Source organism: Alnus glutinosa, chromosome 11 (genome assembly GCF_958979055.1).
Source record: "Alnus glutinosa chromosome 11, dhAlnGlut1.1, whole genome shotgun sequence".
NCBI classification, from domain to species: domain Eukaryota; kingdom Viridiplantae; phylum Streptophyta; class Magnoliopsida; order Fagales; family Betulaceae; genus Alnus; species Alnus glutinosa.
Genome location: NC_084896.1, coordinates 8,023,157 through 8,040,878, shown reverse-complemented (window position 1 = coordinate 8,040,878; position 17,722 = coordinate 8,023,157). Strand labels below are relative to the sequence as shown.

At 39.0% G+C, this 17,722-nt stretch overlaps 3 protein-coding genes across 4 annotated transcripts; 1 reads left to right on the top strand and 2 right to left on the bottom strand.

Annotated features, from left to right (window-relative positions):
- The first annotated feature begins 568 nt into the window (after positions 1–568).
- LOC133882211 (protein ALP1-like) lies at positions 569–2,477 on the top strand. The gene has a single exon (XM_062321328.1). The coding sequence runs from the start codon at positions 851–853 to the stop codon at positions 2,258–2,260; it is 1,410 nt and encodes a 469-aa protein (XP_062177312.1). The 5' UTR covers positions 569–850; the 3' UTR covers positions 2,261–2,477.
- A 545-nt stretch (positions 2,478–3,022) lies between these two features.
- On the bottom strand, positions 3,023–6,171 carry LOC133880854 (pentatricopeptide repeat-containing protein At5g39710). The gene is made up of 2 exons (XM_062319814.1): positions 3,583–6,171; positions 3,023–3,362 (listed from the first exon to the last, which is right to left on the bottom strand). Exon 1 carries the CDS (start codon positions 6,092–6,094, stop codon positions 3,839–3,841), a length of 2,256 nt encoding a protein of 751 aa, XP_062175798.1. The 5' UTR covers positions 6,095–6,171; the 3' UTR covers positions 3,023–3,362; positions 3,583–3,838.
- Positions 6,172–8,071: 1,900 nt separating this feature from the next.
- Positions 8,072–16,969, bottom strand: LOC133881853 (CDPK-related protein kinase-like). 2 transcript variants are annotated; one of them, XM_062320898.1, is made up of 11 exons: positions 16,321–16,969; positions 12,955–13,085; positions 12,607–12,648; positions 12,396–12,504; positions 10,807–10,885; positions 10,421–10,717; positions 10,289–10,317; positions 9,170–9,277; positions 8,993–9,055; positions 8,717–8,884; positions 8,072–8,576 (listed from the first exon to the last, which is right to left on the bottom strand). In XM_062320898.1, the coding sequence occupies exons 1-11, from the start codon at positions 16,855–16,857 to the stop codon at positions 8,436–8,438; spliced, it is 1,704 nt and encodes a 567-aa protein (XP_062176882.1). In that variant the 5' UTR covers positions 16,858–16,969; the 3' UTR covers positions 8,072–8,435. The 2 variants fall into 2 exon arrangements, with proteins under 2 accessions (XP_062176882.1, XP_062176880.1); XM_062320896.1 differs by having other exon boundaries at positions 10,205–10,317; positions 16,321–16,966.
- Between the last annotated feature and the right edge of the window lie 753 nt (positions 16,970–17,722).

Genomic DNA, 17,722 nt, shown 5'->3' with positions numbered 1-17,722 from the left:
CCAAAAAAATAAAGAAAAAGAAAAAGCAGTAAATACAAAAATGATTTTGTGGACATGACTTATGTGATATAAACAAATTACATTTGGAAAGAAAATTAAATGAGCATTCCTAGGAGAAATATTATCTACAAATAGCATCAGGTCAAAAACAAATTCTTTGAACACAATGTCAATCTAAAAAAAAGAATGAGATAAGTTTCATTTTGCTTAAGTGCGGTAAAAAAAATTACAGTATTAGTGTTGATTTTCAATGGTCAAGATCTAGTTTAAAGTGTTTTATAAAAAAATAAAAAAATAAATAAATTTTGGCCATTATAAAAACTAGATCACATATGCTATAATTTATTTACGGTACCTAAGTCTAATTCTCATTTAATTAAGTTGATTCAACACACTCAACTTAAATAACTCACCATTAGTGTTCATTTTAAATTCGTTTTTATGGGAAGTGCTTAATTTTACAAACATTTAAACTCCCTCTTCTTTCTTTTTTATAATTCTGAAATGGTCTGAAAATATTGGAAATCGTCAGTGGATCCGCCACTCACCCCCTAAAAAGGGGCAATGACTTTGCCCGCGCGTTACAGCCGGCCCACCGGAATCGACTCAATTCAAGCCGTTTACAATCAATCAAATCAGTAAAAGCTCAAACCCCTCTCTGGCACGGCGGCATCCCTTTCTCCTCCCAAAAGCGCCTCACTTCCTTCCTTACTTCTTTCTTCAGCCGCTGCAGCAAATCGCAACCGAACTGCTTCTTCCTCTGAAAGAAGGACTTGGCGATGCCCTGCTCTTAATATCTCTCTCAAAGTTAAAGACTTTAAGAGGAGCAGATCTCAGACGTTGGATTCAGATGGATCAGTCATTCTTGTTGATGCTATCGAATCTACTGCATCTCCAGAACTCCCTGGACCCAACCACCTCCTTCCTCTCCTCCACGCTCTCCTCCTCTTCCTCCTCCTCCGCCACCGCCGCCACCACCGCCCCTGCCACCTCCCCCGGATCCTCCGGCTCCCCGACCTCGCTGCTCTCGACCTCCTCCTCCGCCGCGCCTCTCCTCTTCTTCACCATCGCCTCCGTGCTCTCCTTCCTCGCCTCGTCTCGCCCTAAAAACCCTTCACCCTCCTCTCCCAATCGCTCTTCCCCTCGTCCTCCTGCTAGGCCCCAGTCATCCTCCGCTGCAGATTTCTCCGTCTCGGCGTTTAGGGCTCTCTCCACGGAGCACATCTGGTCTCTCGAGGCGCCGCTCCGCGACGCCCAGTGGCGGTCTCTCTATGGGCTCTCCTACCCGGTCTTCACCACCGTCGTGGAAAAGCTCAAGCCCCATATTGCACAATCCAATCTCTCTCTCCCTTCTGATTATGCCGTGGCCATGGTCCTCTCCCGCCTCGCCCATGGTTTCTCTGCAAAAACCCTCGCTGCCCGCTACTCGCTCGAGCCTTATCTCATCTCCAAGATCACCAACATGGTCACCCGCCTCTTGGCCACCAAGCTTTACCCAGAATTCATCAAGATCCCTGTTAGTCGTAGACGGTTAGTCGAGACCACGCAGGCTTTCGAAGAGCTTACCTCGCTTCCCAACATGTGTGGAGCCATCGATGGGAGCCCCATCAAGCTCCATAGCCTCCCCAGCGACCCCAATTTGGGTGCAAAGTACAAATGCCGATATGGGTATCCCTCGGTTCAGCTTCAGGTTGTGGCTGATCACAAGAAAATCTTCTGGGATGTGTGCGTCAAGGCGCCCGGTGCGACCGATGACCCGACGCATTTCAGGGATAGTCTTTTGTATAAAAGGCTTGCTTCCGGGGACGTTGTGTGGGATAAGGTTATCAATGTAAGGGGTCACAATGTTCGGCCGTATATCGTTGGGGACTGGTGCTATCCGTTGATGTCATTTTTGCTCACGCCCTTCTCGCCAAATGGAATGGGCACGCCCGCTCAGAACTTGTTTGACGGAATGCTCATGAAGGGGCGGTCCGTGGTGGTCGAAGCAATTGGGCTGCTTAAGGGCAGGTGGAAGATTCTTCAGGATTTGAACGTTGGACTTAATCATGCACCGCAGATGATTGTTGCTTGTTGTGTGTTGCATAATTTGTGTCAGATTGCGAGGGAGCCCGAGCCGGAGCAGGAGCCTTGGAAGGAGCCGGACGAGAGCGGGTCTCCGCCGAGGGTGCTTGACAGTGAGAAGTCATTTTACTATCACGGGGAGAGCTTGAGGCAGGCATTGGCTGATGATTTGCACCAAAGGCTTTCTTCAAGATAGGACATTAGATGTCTGGAAAAAATGGATGTATTGTAACACCTTTGCTTCTCTACGAGGATGTTGTACTTTTTATCTAGTTCTAACAAGCTTATGATATTTTGTTTGTTCTCTTTGTTGCCTTTTCCCCCTTTTTAGTCAGCACTAGAAGTAGATTTTTAGATAAGTTAAATTCAAATGTAATGGCTCCATTCTAATAGATTTTTAACTAGTTCTAACATGCTTATGTTATTAGTGCATGCTTCATAATTTTCAAGAGAACTTTAATAATTATATGTTGAAACTGAAGAATGACTCTCCAGCAATTTTCAGAAGGAATCAATCCAGTATGCTGATATCATATGTTGAGGGTTATTAGTCTTGCACTCTGATTCCAATGTTTATATTGGCAAAGGTCGTCAGATCTGTTGATACTTTGGAATAGCTTAAAGAGGAGTTTTCTCCAAGAATACCATTTTAAACTCGTCCAAAATTTAGTAAGGTTTGCCGGTCTTTTTCTTGTTGCTGAGCTTCTTATGCATTCCTAGCATTGCTTTTGTTGCAGTGTGATACTCTTCACTGATATATTATTGAAGCTAGATCTTTCTATACTGCCTTCCTGTTAAACCCTTATTTCCCCCTTTCAAGAGGAAAAGAAGTATATTGTAATGAAGAAACTGCAATTGGATTGCATATAGATTATTTAGGTTTACATTTTAAAAAAAAAAAAATGTCATCGTATTCACGTATATAACAGCTAAAGTGCACAGTATCCTCTCTCTGGTCTGCCATATAAGTCATTGTATTCACATATATACAACAGCTTCAACAAGCACAGGCAAGCGAATAAGAACTTCAATTTCAGCTTCTACACATGCAGAGCTTGCTGGCCACTTGATTATAACTCTTTCTAGTAGCTCTTCCAACATTGAGCTTTTCATATTCGTGTTGCTGACCATCATCTCATACCCTTCTTAATGCTGCATTCCCATCAATATAGCCTTCTTGGGATGAAATGAGTGGCATTCAATTACGACATGATGATACCAATTGCTAAAGTTAGTCTTTAACTCAAACTGAATGCCGATCGTATAACATGTCAATCGAATATCTATAGAAATAAGACCTACAAAGATTAATAGACTTACATCAGCAAATCAAGAAAACTGATGACAGAAAACAAGATAAATATAACAAACAGCAGAGAGAGATAACTAATAAAACTCAGTGAAATCGCAGGGACTTATTTTGCATTTTTCTCAAAATTAAATTTGACTAAACCCAGTAAACCCACGGCAGGTTTTGTACGTACTACCTAGGCAAGTAAAGTTCATATTGCCACTTACTTTTCAGATGAGTTGCCGCCAAGAAAAGGCAAACGCAGTCACAAATAAGTAGTGGAAATGGCATTTGAAGCAATTCTGGCAGAACCCTGAGGAAGAATGCAATGAAAGAGAGAAGGTTCCCTTGACATAGCTCTTCCAAGCTCGTTGAAGAATTAAACTTGAAGTTAAAGGGACCGTGCGCTTCAGCTTGCTTCTTTCATCATGTCTTCTACTAAACATAAAACATGTGCTCAGTCATCTCGCCCTAAAACTTATTTCAACCCCCAGCATAAGCGGTTCTCCCACCATTTGGAAGGAGGCCATCCTTAGCCATCTCAGTAAGCACATTAAATACTGCATCCATGTTCCCTTCTTTAAGGTTAATTTCAACAAGTACTTTCGCAAGTTCAGCATCAGTGAGCCTACAACTTCTCAATATGTTCACTATGACCTGACTCAACTCCTCATTCATTCCTTGCATGAAAAGCGCTTTAACCAGAGCAATAACAGTCACAGTATGAGGAACAAAACCAGAATTCAACATTTCCTTGTACAGATTATATGCCTTCTGAACATTTCCACTTCTAGAATGCCCATGTATAATAACATTATAAACTGCTTCGTCAGGCTTATGGTTCTTCTGAAGCATTGACTGAAAAACTTGATCTGCTTCATTCATCATACCCTTCGTACAAAATCCCTTAACAAGACCTACCACACCCTTAAATTCAATGTTACTACAGTTCTCTATCAGAGTATCATATGTGACATCATTTGGGACAGACTCCTCATAGAACAACTTGAGCAGAAGCCTTTTTGCTTCCCTTGTCCGAGCCTGCTTGTTAAGTCCATTAATAAGCACGCTGTAGCTAACAGCATCAGGTAGAAAGCCCTTTTGTATCATCTCATCGTGCAAATGAAGTGCCTTGTGTAAGTCCCCTTCTACACAATAAGCATTTATCAAAGTTGTATAAGTAAATTCATCAGGGCGTGGACCCATATTCAACATATCTTGGTAAAGATCACAAGCTTCAACCAGTCTCCTTTGCTGGCAGAGACCTTGAATAAGTGTTGAGTAGGTAATGGAATCAGGTAAAAGACCCTTCTCAACCATCTCCAGCTTCATTTGAAATGCCTTCTCTACCTCCCCATGTCGGCAAAAGCCAGATATGATAGTACTATAACTTACCACATCTGGAGCCAACCCTTTCTCCACCATATCTTCTATCACTCCTCGGGCCTCGTCCATACTCCCCAAAATGCAGTGTCCATTAATAAGGGCATTGTAAGTCACAATCGAAGGTGAGAATCCTCTCTTGGTCATTTCATCTAGAACCCGGTAAGCTTCACTTAAGAAGCCCTCCTGGGAGAACCCATCAATCAATGTCGTATATGTCCTCTCATTTGGTCTAAGTCCTCTAACATGCATCTGATCAAAAAACTCCATTGCCCGATTTAAATTCTTAGCCTTACACATATTATTAATCAATGCTGTATAAGTAACAACATTTGGAGACAATCCATTCCTCACCATCTCCGCATGCAGAACAAGTGCTTGGTGAAAATTACCTTCCTTGCAATAACCATTGATAAGTGTATTAAATGTCACCTCGTCGCAAACTAAACCCTTCTTACTCATCTCCTCAAGAACCTGACTCGTCTCCTTCATCCTCCCCTCTCTACACAACCCATTGATCACCACATTATATGAAATCAAATTTGGCTCCAAGCCCTTCAATGCCATCGACCTTAACAACTGGAACGCCTCATCAACCCTTCCCAACTTGCAATACGCATCAATCAACGTATTATACGTAACCACATTCGGCAAACACCCATTCCTCTCCATTTCGCTGAAAAATCTTAAACCCATTTCCAAATTCCCCGCCCCACAAAAACCTCTAATCAAAATATTAAAAGTATACACATTCGGCGACACTCCCAACCTAATCATTTCAACAAACACCTCCTCTGCAAACTTAACCGACCGTTTTGCCCTAATGACTGCATCGAGAATTGCATTATACGACAAAGTACCGGGCATAAAACCGTGACTTTTCGCTAAATTGACAATGTTCAAAGCCTTATCAATCAAATTCACGCGGGAATAGGACTTTACCACCAAGTCGAAGACCGCCGAGCTGGAGTTGCAGGAATGGTACGAGTCCTTCAGGCAGTGAAAGACCAAATCGCCAGTGTCGTCGACGGTATTAACGGCTACGTCCTCGGCGAGGGTCTGGGCGGTCTTGTAGAGCTTGAAGCGGGTGAGAATGTGGAGGGAGAGGCACTTGCAATGGAAGCTGAAGAAGCAGTGGGGTTTGGCCCAGTTGAGGAAATTCAGGGTTAGGGTTTGGTCGAACTGGGCCTTGAGGAGTAAATAGGAGGCCGCTTCAGGGGTGAAATGGGAAGAGAGAGAGTTGAGTTGGTGGGTGTGGCGTTTGAGGTACGTGATCGCTTTGTCAGCGAGGAGGGCGTCGGAGGCAGAGCAGCGTGAAGAGAGTGCACGGTGAATTTGGGGTTTCAGGAAGGGCATTTCGGAATCGGAGAAGCTGGCGTAGGGGTTTATCAGAGACGGACACTGAGCTGAAATACATAGGAGACAACCTTAAGGACTCTTCGAAGAGCATTCACATTAACTCTCCTAATTTTTTCTAAATTTAACTTGCCATTTTTCAAAATCATTAAACATCAAACTTTTTAAATATTTTATTTTATTTTATTGATGAAACCAATTTTTGTATTAAAAATTTACTTTAATTGAGTGAAGAGAAGAAAAAAGTACAAAAAAGAAAAAGAAAAAAGAAACAGTATTAAAAACCCCTATAACTTTTACTTTTAGACTATTTACATTTACGAGATTTAAATTTAACATTGAGTAAGTTTTTTATTTTTATTTTTTATTTTTTAATATAGTGCCATCTTCGTTACTGAGAATTCACCTCAAAGGGGTAATACAATTTGGAAAATACAAGGCTATAAACGCCCATTGGAGAATAACAACAAAGCCCAAAGGCCATAGGAGTGATTAGAGAAAGTCAGAAAGAGATTCTCTACCCACAAAGCTAAAAAACCTAGTTTAAAGTAGCTACCATTATGGTAGACTGTGATCAAAGACAAGAATATACAACCAAATACAAACAGAAAACCCTCAGAAACAAGCACATGAAAAACCGCCGCCGGAGCCGGCTCCTGTAGAGCATGCTCCTTCTCCGGGAACCCCCCTTGCGCCAAGCGACCTTCAGAAGTCCAAATCGTCACCTAGAAGCAAATGGTGACCCACACATGCAAGACCAGGGAGAGATAACCCCCGGCGCGTGCTGGTCATGCGCCGAACAGGAGCGAACCACACGGACTCATCGAATGACCACCATGACCGGAGAAGGCCAGCGACCGCAACAAAAAGGTCATTGTCGAAGAAATTTCAGTCGATTCTTGTAGATCTAGCTTTGACAACATCTTTGTCGGAAGCCACCAACACCCGTCGTTCTCCATGGACCTGGACCAAAAAACCTCTTATTTGCACCAACACACAACAACAAAAATAAAGAAAAAACCAACAACCACCACCAGATCTAACTCCGAGGGGACAAAAACCACCGCTGGAAACAAGCTAAGGGGACAAAAGCCATCCTAGCCCACGGAGGCTAGGAGTAAAACCAGCGCTTCACGCCTCCCCCTCCGGCGAAAACATCTCACACTAAGCTCTCTCTCTAGAAGCTTCAGACGTTCTCTCTCTAGAAAGAACGCCTTTGGAGAAATAAGTAGCGAGTAAAGAGTTTGTTAAATGATGTATTTTGTATGTTTTGCTAAAATTTTAGAAAAAAGCTAGAAACAGGGAGTTCATTGTGAATGCTCATCAATTTTTTTTTTTTTTTTTGGGGGGGGTGGGGGCGTGGTGTTGCGGAGTGGGGAGAGAGCTGTCAAATATCGATGACAATTTGTGTTTATGTCTTGAATTTAAGTCACGTCGAAACATAAGTATAAGACTATATAAATCAATTTTAACCGGACATATTTAATTGGACAAATCAAACCCTCAACTTTAACCCATTAATGTCGTATTCAGTTCATATCGAGATTGCGTGTAAGATAAAAAATCAACCCTTATGTCGCGTATCAGATTCAAATCATGTTGATACATAATTATAAAATTATATAAGTCAACCATAACCCAAACCATTTAATTAAACAGGTCAAACTCATCAATCTTAACTTACTAATTTCGTGTTAAATTCATGTCAAATTCGCAAATTGTGTAAAAAAATTATCAGCCTTACTATCAACATTGGATTTCATTAAGATTAAAAAAAAAAGTTGTTAATCATGAAATCAATTTGCATCAATAAATGCATTAGATTAAATGGATTTCTCCTAGTTATAAAAATAAGAAGAAAAAAGACAAGAAAAAAGAAGAAGAAGAATAAAATATTTATTTTCCAGTTAAAAAACATGGAGGCAAACAGGAATCCATCATGTTTTGAAGGCAAATCAGAAAAGCAAAAGTTTGAGATGTGATAAATGAAGCATGTATAAAATATAAATCATCAGTAAGAAATTATAAGACAATATCGTCGCCTGTTTAGGCAAACTAACTACAACTTTACACTGATTCATACCAACGGTAACTCGCATGGCTTTAGAAATTAACCAATAAAAAGCGCCTGCAGTTTCTACAGGGTATAAAACTCCTCTCCAAGAATACTCACAAGATAGAAGGCTCGTAATCTCTGCCCATGAGGGTCGCCTGAAATCTAAACCTTCCAGATTTAATCAAACAGCTGAAGTGTGTATACGTATGCCAAATCGCATGCATTTCATTTGGCTGCAAAAGCATGCATAGAGAAAATCCGTCCTTCCCGTGGAGTGTTATGTCTTCATTGAGCCTTTGCAAGGGTTCGGGTAGATACGCCGTGCAGCAATTTGACGAACCCGAGAAAGCTTAACTTCCCGTCGGTGTGCCTAATCCAGTCGTTAAGAACAGCATGAACGGGAATGGAGGGACCAAGGCCAAGCTCCTGAAACGGTGGTCATAGTTACATCTATGGAACTTCACAAAGCTTTTCAATCAAAGAGAAGATGTTTAATTATATTACTTTCTTGATGGGCTCTCAATCCTTTCAAGATTAATAACTTAACAAAGAAAATACCAACTTACTGAAGCAAGTTCTTCAATGACAATCGCCCTGTTACCATCCTTGTCGAAAAGTTCGTATGCACAACGGGCACGCTGTTCCCAGCGATCAAGTGCCTCCAGCTGATGCACACTTGATGCAGCTGCACAAAACTCTTCAAAATCCATTCTTCTGTATTGAAGTGCATTCAGCTGTCATGGCATACAAATTCAAAAGTAGGAACTTATATAAGCTATGAGCATATAAACCATAAGAGATCATTGAGCATCTACACAAACAATTAGCAACTGGATTATTACCGATGGAAGAAAATCAGTGATGCGAGACTCCTTCATTGCATCTGTTGCATTTTTCATCAAGGCCTGTCCAGAACAATTGACCAACAAACACTTCAACTATCTGGTTATTCAATCTGCTGTGTGTGTGTGTGTGTGTGTGTGAGAGAGAGAGAGACAGAGAGAGAGAGAGAGACTGACCGTCCTAATATTGTCTAAGGTTATGGTGCCATTTTTGTTCCGCTCCAATAGAGCAAATTGCTCCTTCAGATAAAATAGTTCATCTACAGTCAATGTCTTAGACAAGGCCTGCAAGAGGGACAAGGATAGATGGTAAAGGTTTGTTAAAATGTATGCAATCAAAATCCAGAACTTCGAATATTAAAACATGTTCTAATGTATTAATTATAAAAAATGTTCTTATGCATTACATAAGGCCCTGGTTTCAGAACTCTAGAAGTCTACAAAAACGTTAACACTAACATTTCATAGGTATGTGAATAGTCCCTCCATCCCAAAAAAGATAATTTTTTTTTTCAAAGAGTAAACCAGTCATGCCAGCTTTAAAATATAGTAAATAACATTTTAGGAACAACAATATATTTTACCTTTTCATTAGTTATCGTGTACTTTTAGACCACATTATCTATTTTGAGACCAGAGGAATATATATACATACAATGCATATATAGGTAGCTCTCCTACTTGTTCCCGATACTCTCTTCGATTTGGTAGTGGTGAGCAACCAAGTTTGACATGATTATTTTTGTAGTTCATGTTAAAAGGAGAGACAGAACATCTTCCTTGATCATGTTGGATGTCGTTAAGGTTTTAACCTAATTCAGCATTACAAAATAAGAGCAATTCTTCTACAAGATTAAGATAAGAGGGATAAGAGCTTACGCAAGTTTAGAATGCTGTCCAAGTAGTTGTCAATAATTTAACTTGTCAAATTTAAAGCAGTAGTGTATAACCATCTTAAATGACAAAAACACAATTTAAAGAGAGTGCTTATGCATTCTATTAATACTATAATGGAACAAAATATAAGAAACAAAGATTTTAATTCTAGAATTTGACTTGTAGAAACAATAGCTCCATCCATTTGAAAAAGATAAATTACTAATTCAATCAATTTGGTAAGAAATTTAAGCATGAAGTACTTTCATTCCAGCAGGGGAATGACCTTAAGAAAATAAGGTTTTTATTTTTTCATCAGTATAAACATATACACACCCTTAAAGCAGCCTTACGCAAGGGTGACGATCGCATATAAACCTTCATAAGCCTAAATATTAATATGTCAAGAGGGACTTTTACATCACTATAAGTTCGGATCCAAGGATGACCTGCACACAGAAAAGGGAAGAAATGAGAGAAAGAAAGATTATGGTCATGAAGATGATGCTAGAAAATAAAAACCTAATGATTTTAGTTCAAATGAAAACTCACTTAGCGCCTGAGCAGCTGTCATTCGTTTTCTCGGGTCCTTATTTAACAGGCGCTTGACAAAGTCCTTTGCTTCTGAAGATAAAGAAGGCCAAGGTGCTTCATCAAAACTTGGATCAGCTTTCAAGACCGCCCGAAAAATTCCAGATTCAGTCCTAGCCCAAAATGGCCGACTACCGCATAATAGAATATAAGCTATTACGCCTATGCTCCATACATCAGCCTCTGTACTATAAGACCTATGTAGGACTTCAGGCGCAACGTAATATGCACTTCCGACAATGTCATTAAGCCTTTCATCTGTAAGCCACCATAAACATTAAAACTCCATTGAAATTCTCAGGACTGGAAGATTGGTAGTAAATAGGGATTCATAGGAATTGACAAACCTGGCTTAACAAAATCTGATAAGCCAAAGTCTATGGCTTTCAACTTGGAGTTCTCATCCTTAGAAGTATACAAAAAATTCTGATCCAGGAAAAAGCCATGTTTAGATGAAAATATAAAAATACAAATAAAAAACAAAAAACCAAAAACAGATCAAAGTTTATCTGTCCAGATCCAGTTATCGATTATCTACCATGAAAAGGAATTGTATATTATGTTATATGGCCAGGCAGGATGATCTCTTTTGATATCCTTTTTCAGCAGCATAATAGAGTAAATTAGCTACGTCATTCTAGTGGAGAGTAACAACATGCATGGATTTTTGCTTGCTTCTCAATTTTTAGCTAAATGATATATCAAGAAGAATGACACAAGGCAGATCCAATAATCATGCAAGTAAGAGCAAGTTAAAATTGATTCATAAGATTGTCAAGCTGCTCAATTTAAGACGATGACTAACTCAACTGTAAAAGTGAATTAAACAGGCACTTGGAGCAATAAAGGATAAATAAAAACTCCAATCATTAAATCTCTATGGCTTTGAGAATTAGAATATGGAATATATCAATTTTCTAAGACAGCAGTATAGGATCTTCCCTGTAGTTCGGAATGCTCTGCAGAAATCGAGCATGCTGCATAAAATATAATTTGAAACAAGCAAGTACATCATGTTCTTTTCTCATTCTTTTTATACATTCATTCCAAAACAAGCTAGTCACAGTACTAACAATACTAAGTCTAATAGTGGAAACTTAATACCACTTATATATCTCAGCCCACGTTTATGCAGTTTCAAACTTATATGGCATAAACACAAGTCCAACTCTATTGTATTAGTGAGAACAAATCAGCAGCAAAATTTGTCACAATGGTCAAATCATGAGTAAAAACAGGTAGTTCACTTTTCTATATTTGACAGGGGTAGGCAGACAGAATTTTCTTTGGCAGGTCCAAGGTTACATGACTTTGGCTAAGCTTTGATTATCATGGTAATACAAAATCCAAAATATAAAATTACTTAAGTGTTTCAATTATACACCAAGGTACATATTAACTGCTAAATCACAAGGCCTGTCAACTAGTTTATAATAGACCAAGAAAGAGATGGGAGCAGCCAGTGAGGGGTAAGTCACGTGACACATCACTGATGTTCAGTATCAAGCGAAGATGATATCAAGCATATAATTTGAAGAGAACATGCAAGTAACAACAACTTGAATGTTCGAACTCATTTAGCGGCTTTTTGAAAATCCCAAAAACATTGTCAGCTGAACATGCACTGACCAGCAGCAGCTTTTGATTATCTTAGTTTGGTAAAGGTAAGCATGCTGTTTGAAAGTTAATAATTCTGGCAAAATTGTGTTGCACTAAAAAACAAATCTTAACTTATCTCAAAGCAAATGATGCAATGACTGAGAGTGGAAACATCTAGTACACCACCAGAAATATCCAAACAGCCCCTTCATCAGGCCAATTCTTAGTCTAAAACTCTCACATCAGTAACTCCGTCAATACTTGCATTCCATACAACCTTCCAGTATGCATCTCATGATATAATTGCATGAAAAGGAAAAGAATGGGAAGTGTTCACCTCTGGTTTAAGATCTCGATGCACCACACCCTGAAGATGACAAAATGCAACCACATTCAGTATCTGTACCATGACAGCCTTTGCCTCATCTTCTGAGTATTTTCCACCCCTACAAAAGTAATAGAATAACTAGTTGATGGCTACAGTGATGCAAATATGAAAGCCCCAGAGAACAAATCTATAAAATAAAAGAAATAAAACAAATCACTACCTTGAAAGTATTCTGTCTAGAAGCTCCCCTCCTTCACATAACCTGAAATATTCACAATAAGAGTTAAATTCCATACGGTCAAAGGTCTAGTACAACGCAGTGAGCAATCATTCCAGGGACTTCTATGTTAGAAAATCACATTTAGACAACCATAATTACAGAGACTATATGCTTGTATTTGAGAGAGGCACAAGAATATTGGCATTGTAAATATATTAAAAAATTGTTAAAAACCCTCATGAACCATCCAGGAAACATAAATGCATCATTCATTTCAACCAGTTATTATTTATATGAGTAGCAGCAAAACAGTATTTGATTTCAATAAGCAGTGTGTTCCAAGCTTACTCCATTACTATGTAGACATTATCTTGGTCTTCAAATACATCATAGAATTGTACTAGATTGTCATGTCCCGTCAAGGCTCGCAATATTTTCACCTCCCTTCGCACATCCTCAATCGCAATTGCTGATGTCATCTGGCAACAAGGATTAGAACATGAAAAAATAACAATGAACAACCCATAAATCGGCAATATAAAATTTTGTTAAATATGTCAAACATCCAGTTATCCACGAACTTCCAAATGTCTAGATATTTACTAAATTGAAAGAAAAAAAAAAGAAAAAGAAAAAAAAAAGACCATATGAATACAATTTTAGAAGCTAACCAAGATGTAAAGAACCAAAGCAGTCCAAAAGGTTATAAGAAACACTTTACTTATCCACTAAAGAAAAGGTCATTAGAAATTCTAAAAGACACATCATATCAGAACAATACACTGTTTCCACATCCTTCTGTACTGCTTCAAGTGCATCACATCTTCTATTCCTTTTTAATTTTATTCAAGCAGGACCTTAAAGTCATTTGCTGTTTAGAATTCCATCAGATGCTATCAGGTCTCACTTGGACTTCATTTTCAGCCAACAGGATCATGCATCTCTTCTTTTGCTTTCATTTATGTTTCAACACTCGTTTTTGCTTGGGATCTTTTGAGGGTTGTTGTTCTTGGGTTTTTCCCTCTGTATTTTGGGTTTGCTTGTATTTCGGGTTTAAGGTTTTGGGGGTGTTTTCATGAATTTTGGGTGGGGTATTTTTTTTGTAGTTTGGGCTTTATGGGAGTATCTTCTGGATTTTGGGTTTTTGGGGGCTTTGGGTATTGTGTGTGCGTAGGTCTTTGTGGGTTTTCTTCTGTGGGTTAGCTGGGTTGTTCCTGTGTATACTTCCTGTGTACTTAGGGGCGCTTTTCACTTTTTTAATAAAGTTTTCTTACTTATCAAAAAAAAATTATGTTTCAGCACTCATAAAAATGAGGTCCTAGTGTACCAATAGATTCAAGGGGCTGTCCTCTATTTATGAAATTTCACCATAAGAGCTAAACTATGTTCAATGGAGAGCCTCAAGGATTACTTGGAATTCCAACTCTGTCAACCTAAACAAAAAGATCAGCTCTCTACTACCACGTAAATACATTATTCCCGAATGAGCTCATCATCAAATATAAAGTTCTTTTTTTTTTTTTTTTGATAAATATCAAATATAAAGTTCTTATACCACTCTCTTTACATTAACAATCTTGTGTATCAGCTATGCTTACCAGCTCCCTATTTTCATTCTTACATTGACTAGCCAAAATAAATATCTGACTAAATCAAAACTACACTAATTCAAATGAAAAATCTATCTCCTGATTATAAAAAAATTGCAAACTGACATCTCTGATTCAGAATAGCTTATAACAGAAACCTAAAACAAAGAAGGTCAACTCCAGAGAATTGTCAGTCAGATCACCCATTTGCATTTGCGTTGGCATGTAGCATTAAAATTGTGGATTGAAGTTTTTCCTCCTTAAATTCCATTAACATTGGCATGGTCCAGTAAGCTGCTCTTTGGGTAGTCTAGTTGCCCCAGAAACATCATTATCAATGAAGGAGGGAATAACCATGTCAAACATATAATTATTCTGGATAAATTCTTTTCCTATTAACACAAACTAATCTTCAATGGTTTAAGAGAGGAAGACATGGCAAACGATCAAAATCAAGAGCATAATTTGGAAAGTGCATCAAAATATCTTATATAGTTATGTACATTTTTGTCTAACCATTGTAAACTAATTGCAATATGTGGCTTGTTAATTCCGAATTGAATTGAAAATAATTTTTTTTATAAGTGAATTGAATTGAAAAGAATGAAACATCAATTTAGAAATCAGATCAACAGAACAATAATATCTGCTTTATAATATAGCCACAAAGAATCCATAAACCCATAATGCTAATCTAAAACCATTGCAATCAGGTATATCAAAGGAAATTCCTCAAACACATGCATGTCTATTAAAGATAACTCTTTATAAGAAAAGGACAATAATAAAATGTCCCATTCTAGGAACTGTATTGTGTGCTTTATTCCAGAAATTTTAGCTGTACAATGTGCAGATAATACTCCCTCAAAGATTTTTCATTTTTTCATTGGATCATGACAACACCATGAAACATGTGGTTGACACCAATTAAATGGGTCAGTTAACTGATTTTCTCCCTTGATATAAAGCTTTTTGTCCTTTAATTTAGGCTAACTCTTTGTTTATACAATAATATTCCCAATTATTTGTAACCACCTCATCTTTCACATCGATCAGATCATACACGATTCAAGCTTTGATACAATGTTTCTCTCCTTTTGGAGAAGGTTCAAATCACCACAAAGGGGTCTAGTTGCTAACTGACACTTACAAGCCTAACCATGTATCTACTCCAGTTCATGTGTGTGATCCAGATACCAGCTATGGCCAGTTTATGGCAGCTGTAAGTATGGACTGGTGGTGGCCATTCATTGACTGATTGTGCACATGATCGATCTTAACTGTAGGCCCTTCTTAAGACCCAATTCAAGACCATGACCCTTTTCAATGATTCGGTCCTCCCAAAACCATTTGGCAGCCGGCTTATCTTGATCCTTTATAGGACCTGTCACATCTCAGGCATCGACAAATTGCTATGGAAAGAAGCCACCGAAAAGAGAAAAAAAAAAAATTAACCTATAGTTGCATTCCTCATCGCACTGTATATTATAGCTTGGCCATTGAAAAAGAGTACTTTTGAAGGCCAAATGCGATTTTAAAAAAATAAAATATCCCGATCAAGTCCCCTTAGCATAGTAACAAACAACTAAGGCCACTCTGGTGGGCCAAGGGATCATTCCTTACCATTGACCGAGAAAAAAAAAAAAGTTGGTCACTTTATGCGTCTCCTACTCGAAGTTCAAAACAAATGGAGTCCAAAGAAATTCTAATTATGCCTATCATTCCACTCTAGAAGCCTTTTCTCTAAAAAAGTGAATGCTTTGAACGAAGCACCGATTCTCCCAACATCCGCCTCAACCCGCAACCCCCCATTCAAACTAAAGCTGTAGAGGATATTCCACCAGGAGAAATGCTGCGATACTTCCAAGTGCTTACTTCCGATGTCGTGATTTTAAAAGGGTTAATTTGTATATAATATATTAAGAGTGATTTTCACACATCAGGCTACCGAAAAATTAAATAAATAAAAACAAGAAGAGCCAGAAAACACAGCTTTCCATAACTGCAGCAAAAGGATTCATCCACCAAGAACAAGCATAAACAAATGGAATACAAATAATGCTACAAAATTAACTCTCAACTCAAGAACTAAGACAGTCAAAGAATCCAAGTTAAGGAAACAGACCTTGGCTTTGGGGATGACCTTGACAGCGACCTGGTGGCCCTTGAGCTCGCCCTTCTTGAACCTGGCGGAGCAAGTGTAGCCAAAGTGGCCTCTCCCAACCTCTTCTCCGACCTCCAACCGACTCGTGAACTCCTTGGAGAACCCGAACCGCTTGTCCAGCTCCACCCCACCACCCTCCTCATCCCCCTCCTCCGGTATCGCATCCGCAGAGGCCTTCGTTCTGAGTCCCTGCCGCCGCAAGAGCAAGGACTTTATGTGCTTCGCTGGAGACGGCGGCGGGAACGGACGCCGGAATAACCGCCTCGGCGTCGAGGTCACGCTCTTGAGGAAGTGGGCCGGGCTGGGGCTGGGGCTGGGGCTGTAGAAGGGGAAGAACCGGGACCTTTTGCCGGCGACCGCGTCGTTTCCGGGGGTGAGAGGAGGGAGTTGTGGTGGCGGTGAATTGGAGGTGTGGTGGGAGGGGCCGTTTTCGCCATTCGGGTCTTCCCTGGAAGCGTAGGGGTTGGGCTTTTGTGGCTTGGAGGTGCAGCCGCCCATGGTGGCGTCAGAAGCTCAGTGGTGGGATTGCTTTGGTTATGGCATTCTGACGGTGTAGTATATGAGGGAGTGCGTGTCGGGTTTTGTTGAAAAAGAGTAGAGAAGAACTGAAGAAGATGATGGTGAGCTGTACGATTTTACTGGCCACGTGGCATGCACGTGAGCTTCCTCTTTTACTGTTCTTTTGAGTGGGTAGGGGTGGATCCGATTCAGAGTGAGATCATTTATTGGTGGTTACTGGTTTACTATACTTTCCAATCTCATTTTAGCAATAATATTTTTTATTTTTTTTTTAAGGGGTTTTAGCAATAATTTTTTTGAGTCTGATTATTAATTTACTTATATATATATATATATATATATTAAATAGAATAAAAACCCAGGTCATAAAAAGAGAGAGAAAAATTAGTAATATTTTTTTTTTTTTTTTTTTCCCCTTAGGAATACAGCAAGAGACTTGATGACATCTATTATTTCTTAAACAAATGGTGAATGAAGAGTTCCATGAGTTACTCTAAGTTCTGATATGAAAATTAATTAGTAAGTTTTTAGCAACATAATTAGGTCAGGAAGCTAAAGAAAAAAGCACCGACCAACAATTATATGAAAAGAATTACTAAAAGTAACACTAGAAACTACATTTTATTCTATAATTATTGTAGAATCTACAATACTGTTGTAACAGTCTTAACCTATTTTTGAATATATATATTTAATAATGACTAATATAAGAGTTGGTTAGAACTGTCATGCTAGCATTGTGAGATAATTGTAAAATAAAATGTGGTTTCTAACATTACTGTTGTTATATAAGCAATGCAAATTGAGAAATGCTACATGAACTCTCATTCTTACACTTCCAAGT

Coding starts and splice junctions, on each gene's coding strand:
- LOC133880854 (XM_062319814.1), bottom strand. CDS start 6,094: ATGCCCTTCCTGAAACCCCAAATTCACCGTGCACTCTCTTCACGCTGC.
- LOC133882211 (XM_062321328.1), top strand. CDS start 851: ATGGATCAGTCATTCTTGTTGATGCTATCGAATCTACTGCATCTCCAG.
- LOC133881853 (XM_062320896.1), bottom strand. CDS start 16,857: ATGGGCGGCTGCACCTCCAAGCCACAAAAGCCCAACCCCTACGCTTCC. Junction 12,649..12,954: donor AATGTCTACATAGTAATGGA/GTAAGCTTGGAA, acceptor TGAATATTTCAG/GTTATGTGAAGGAGGGGAGC. Junction 12,505..12,606: donor CTAGACAGAATACTTTCAAG/GTAGTGATTTGT, acceptor TTACTTTTGTAG/GGGTGGAAAATACTCAGAAG.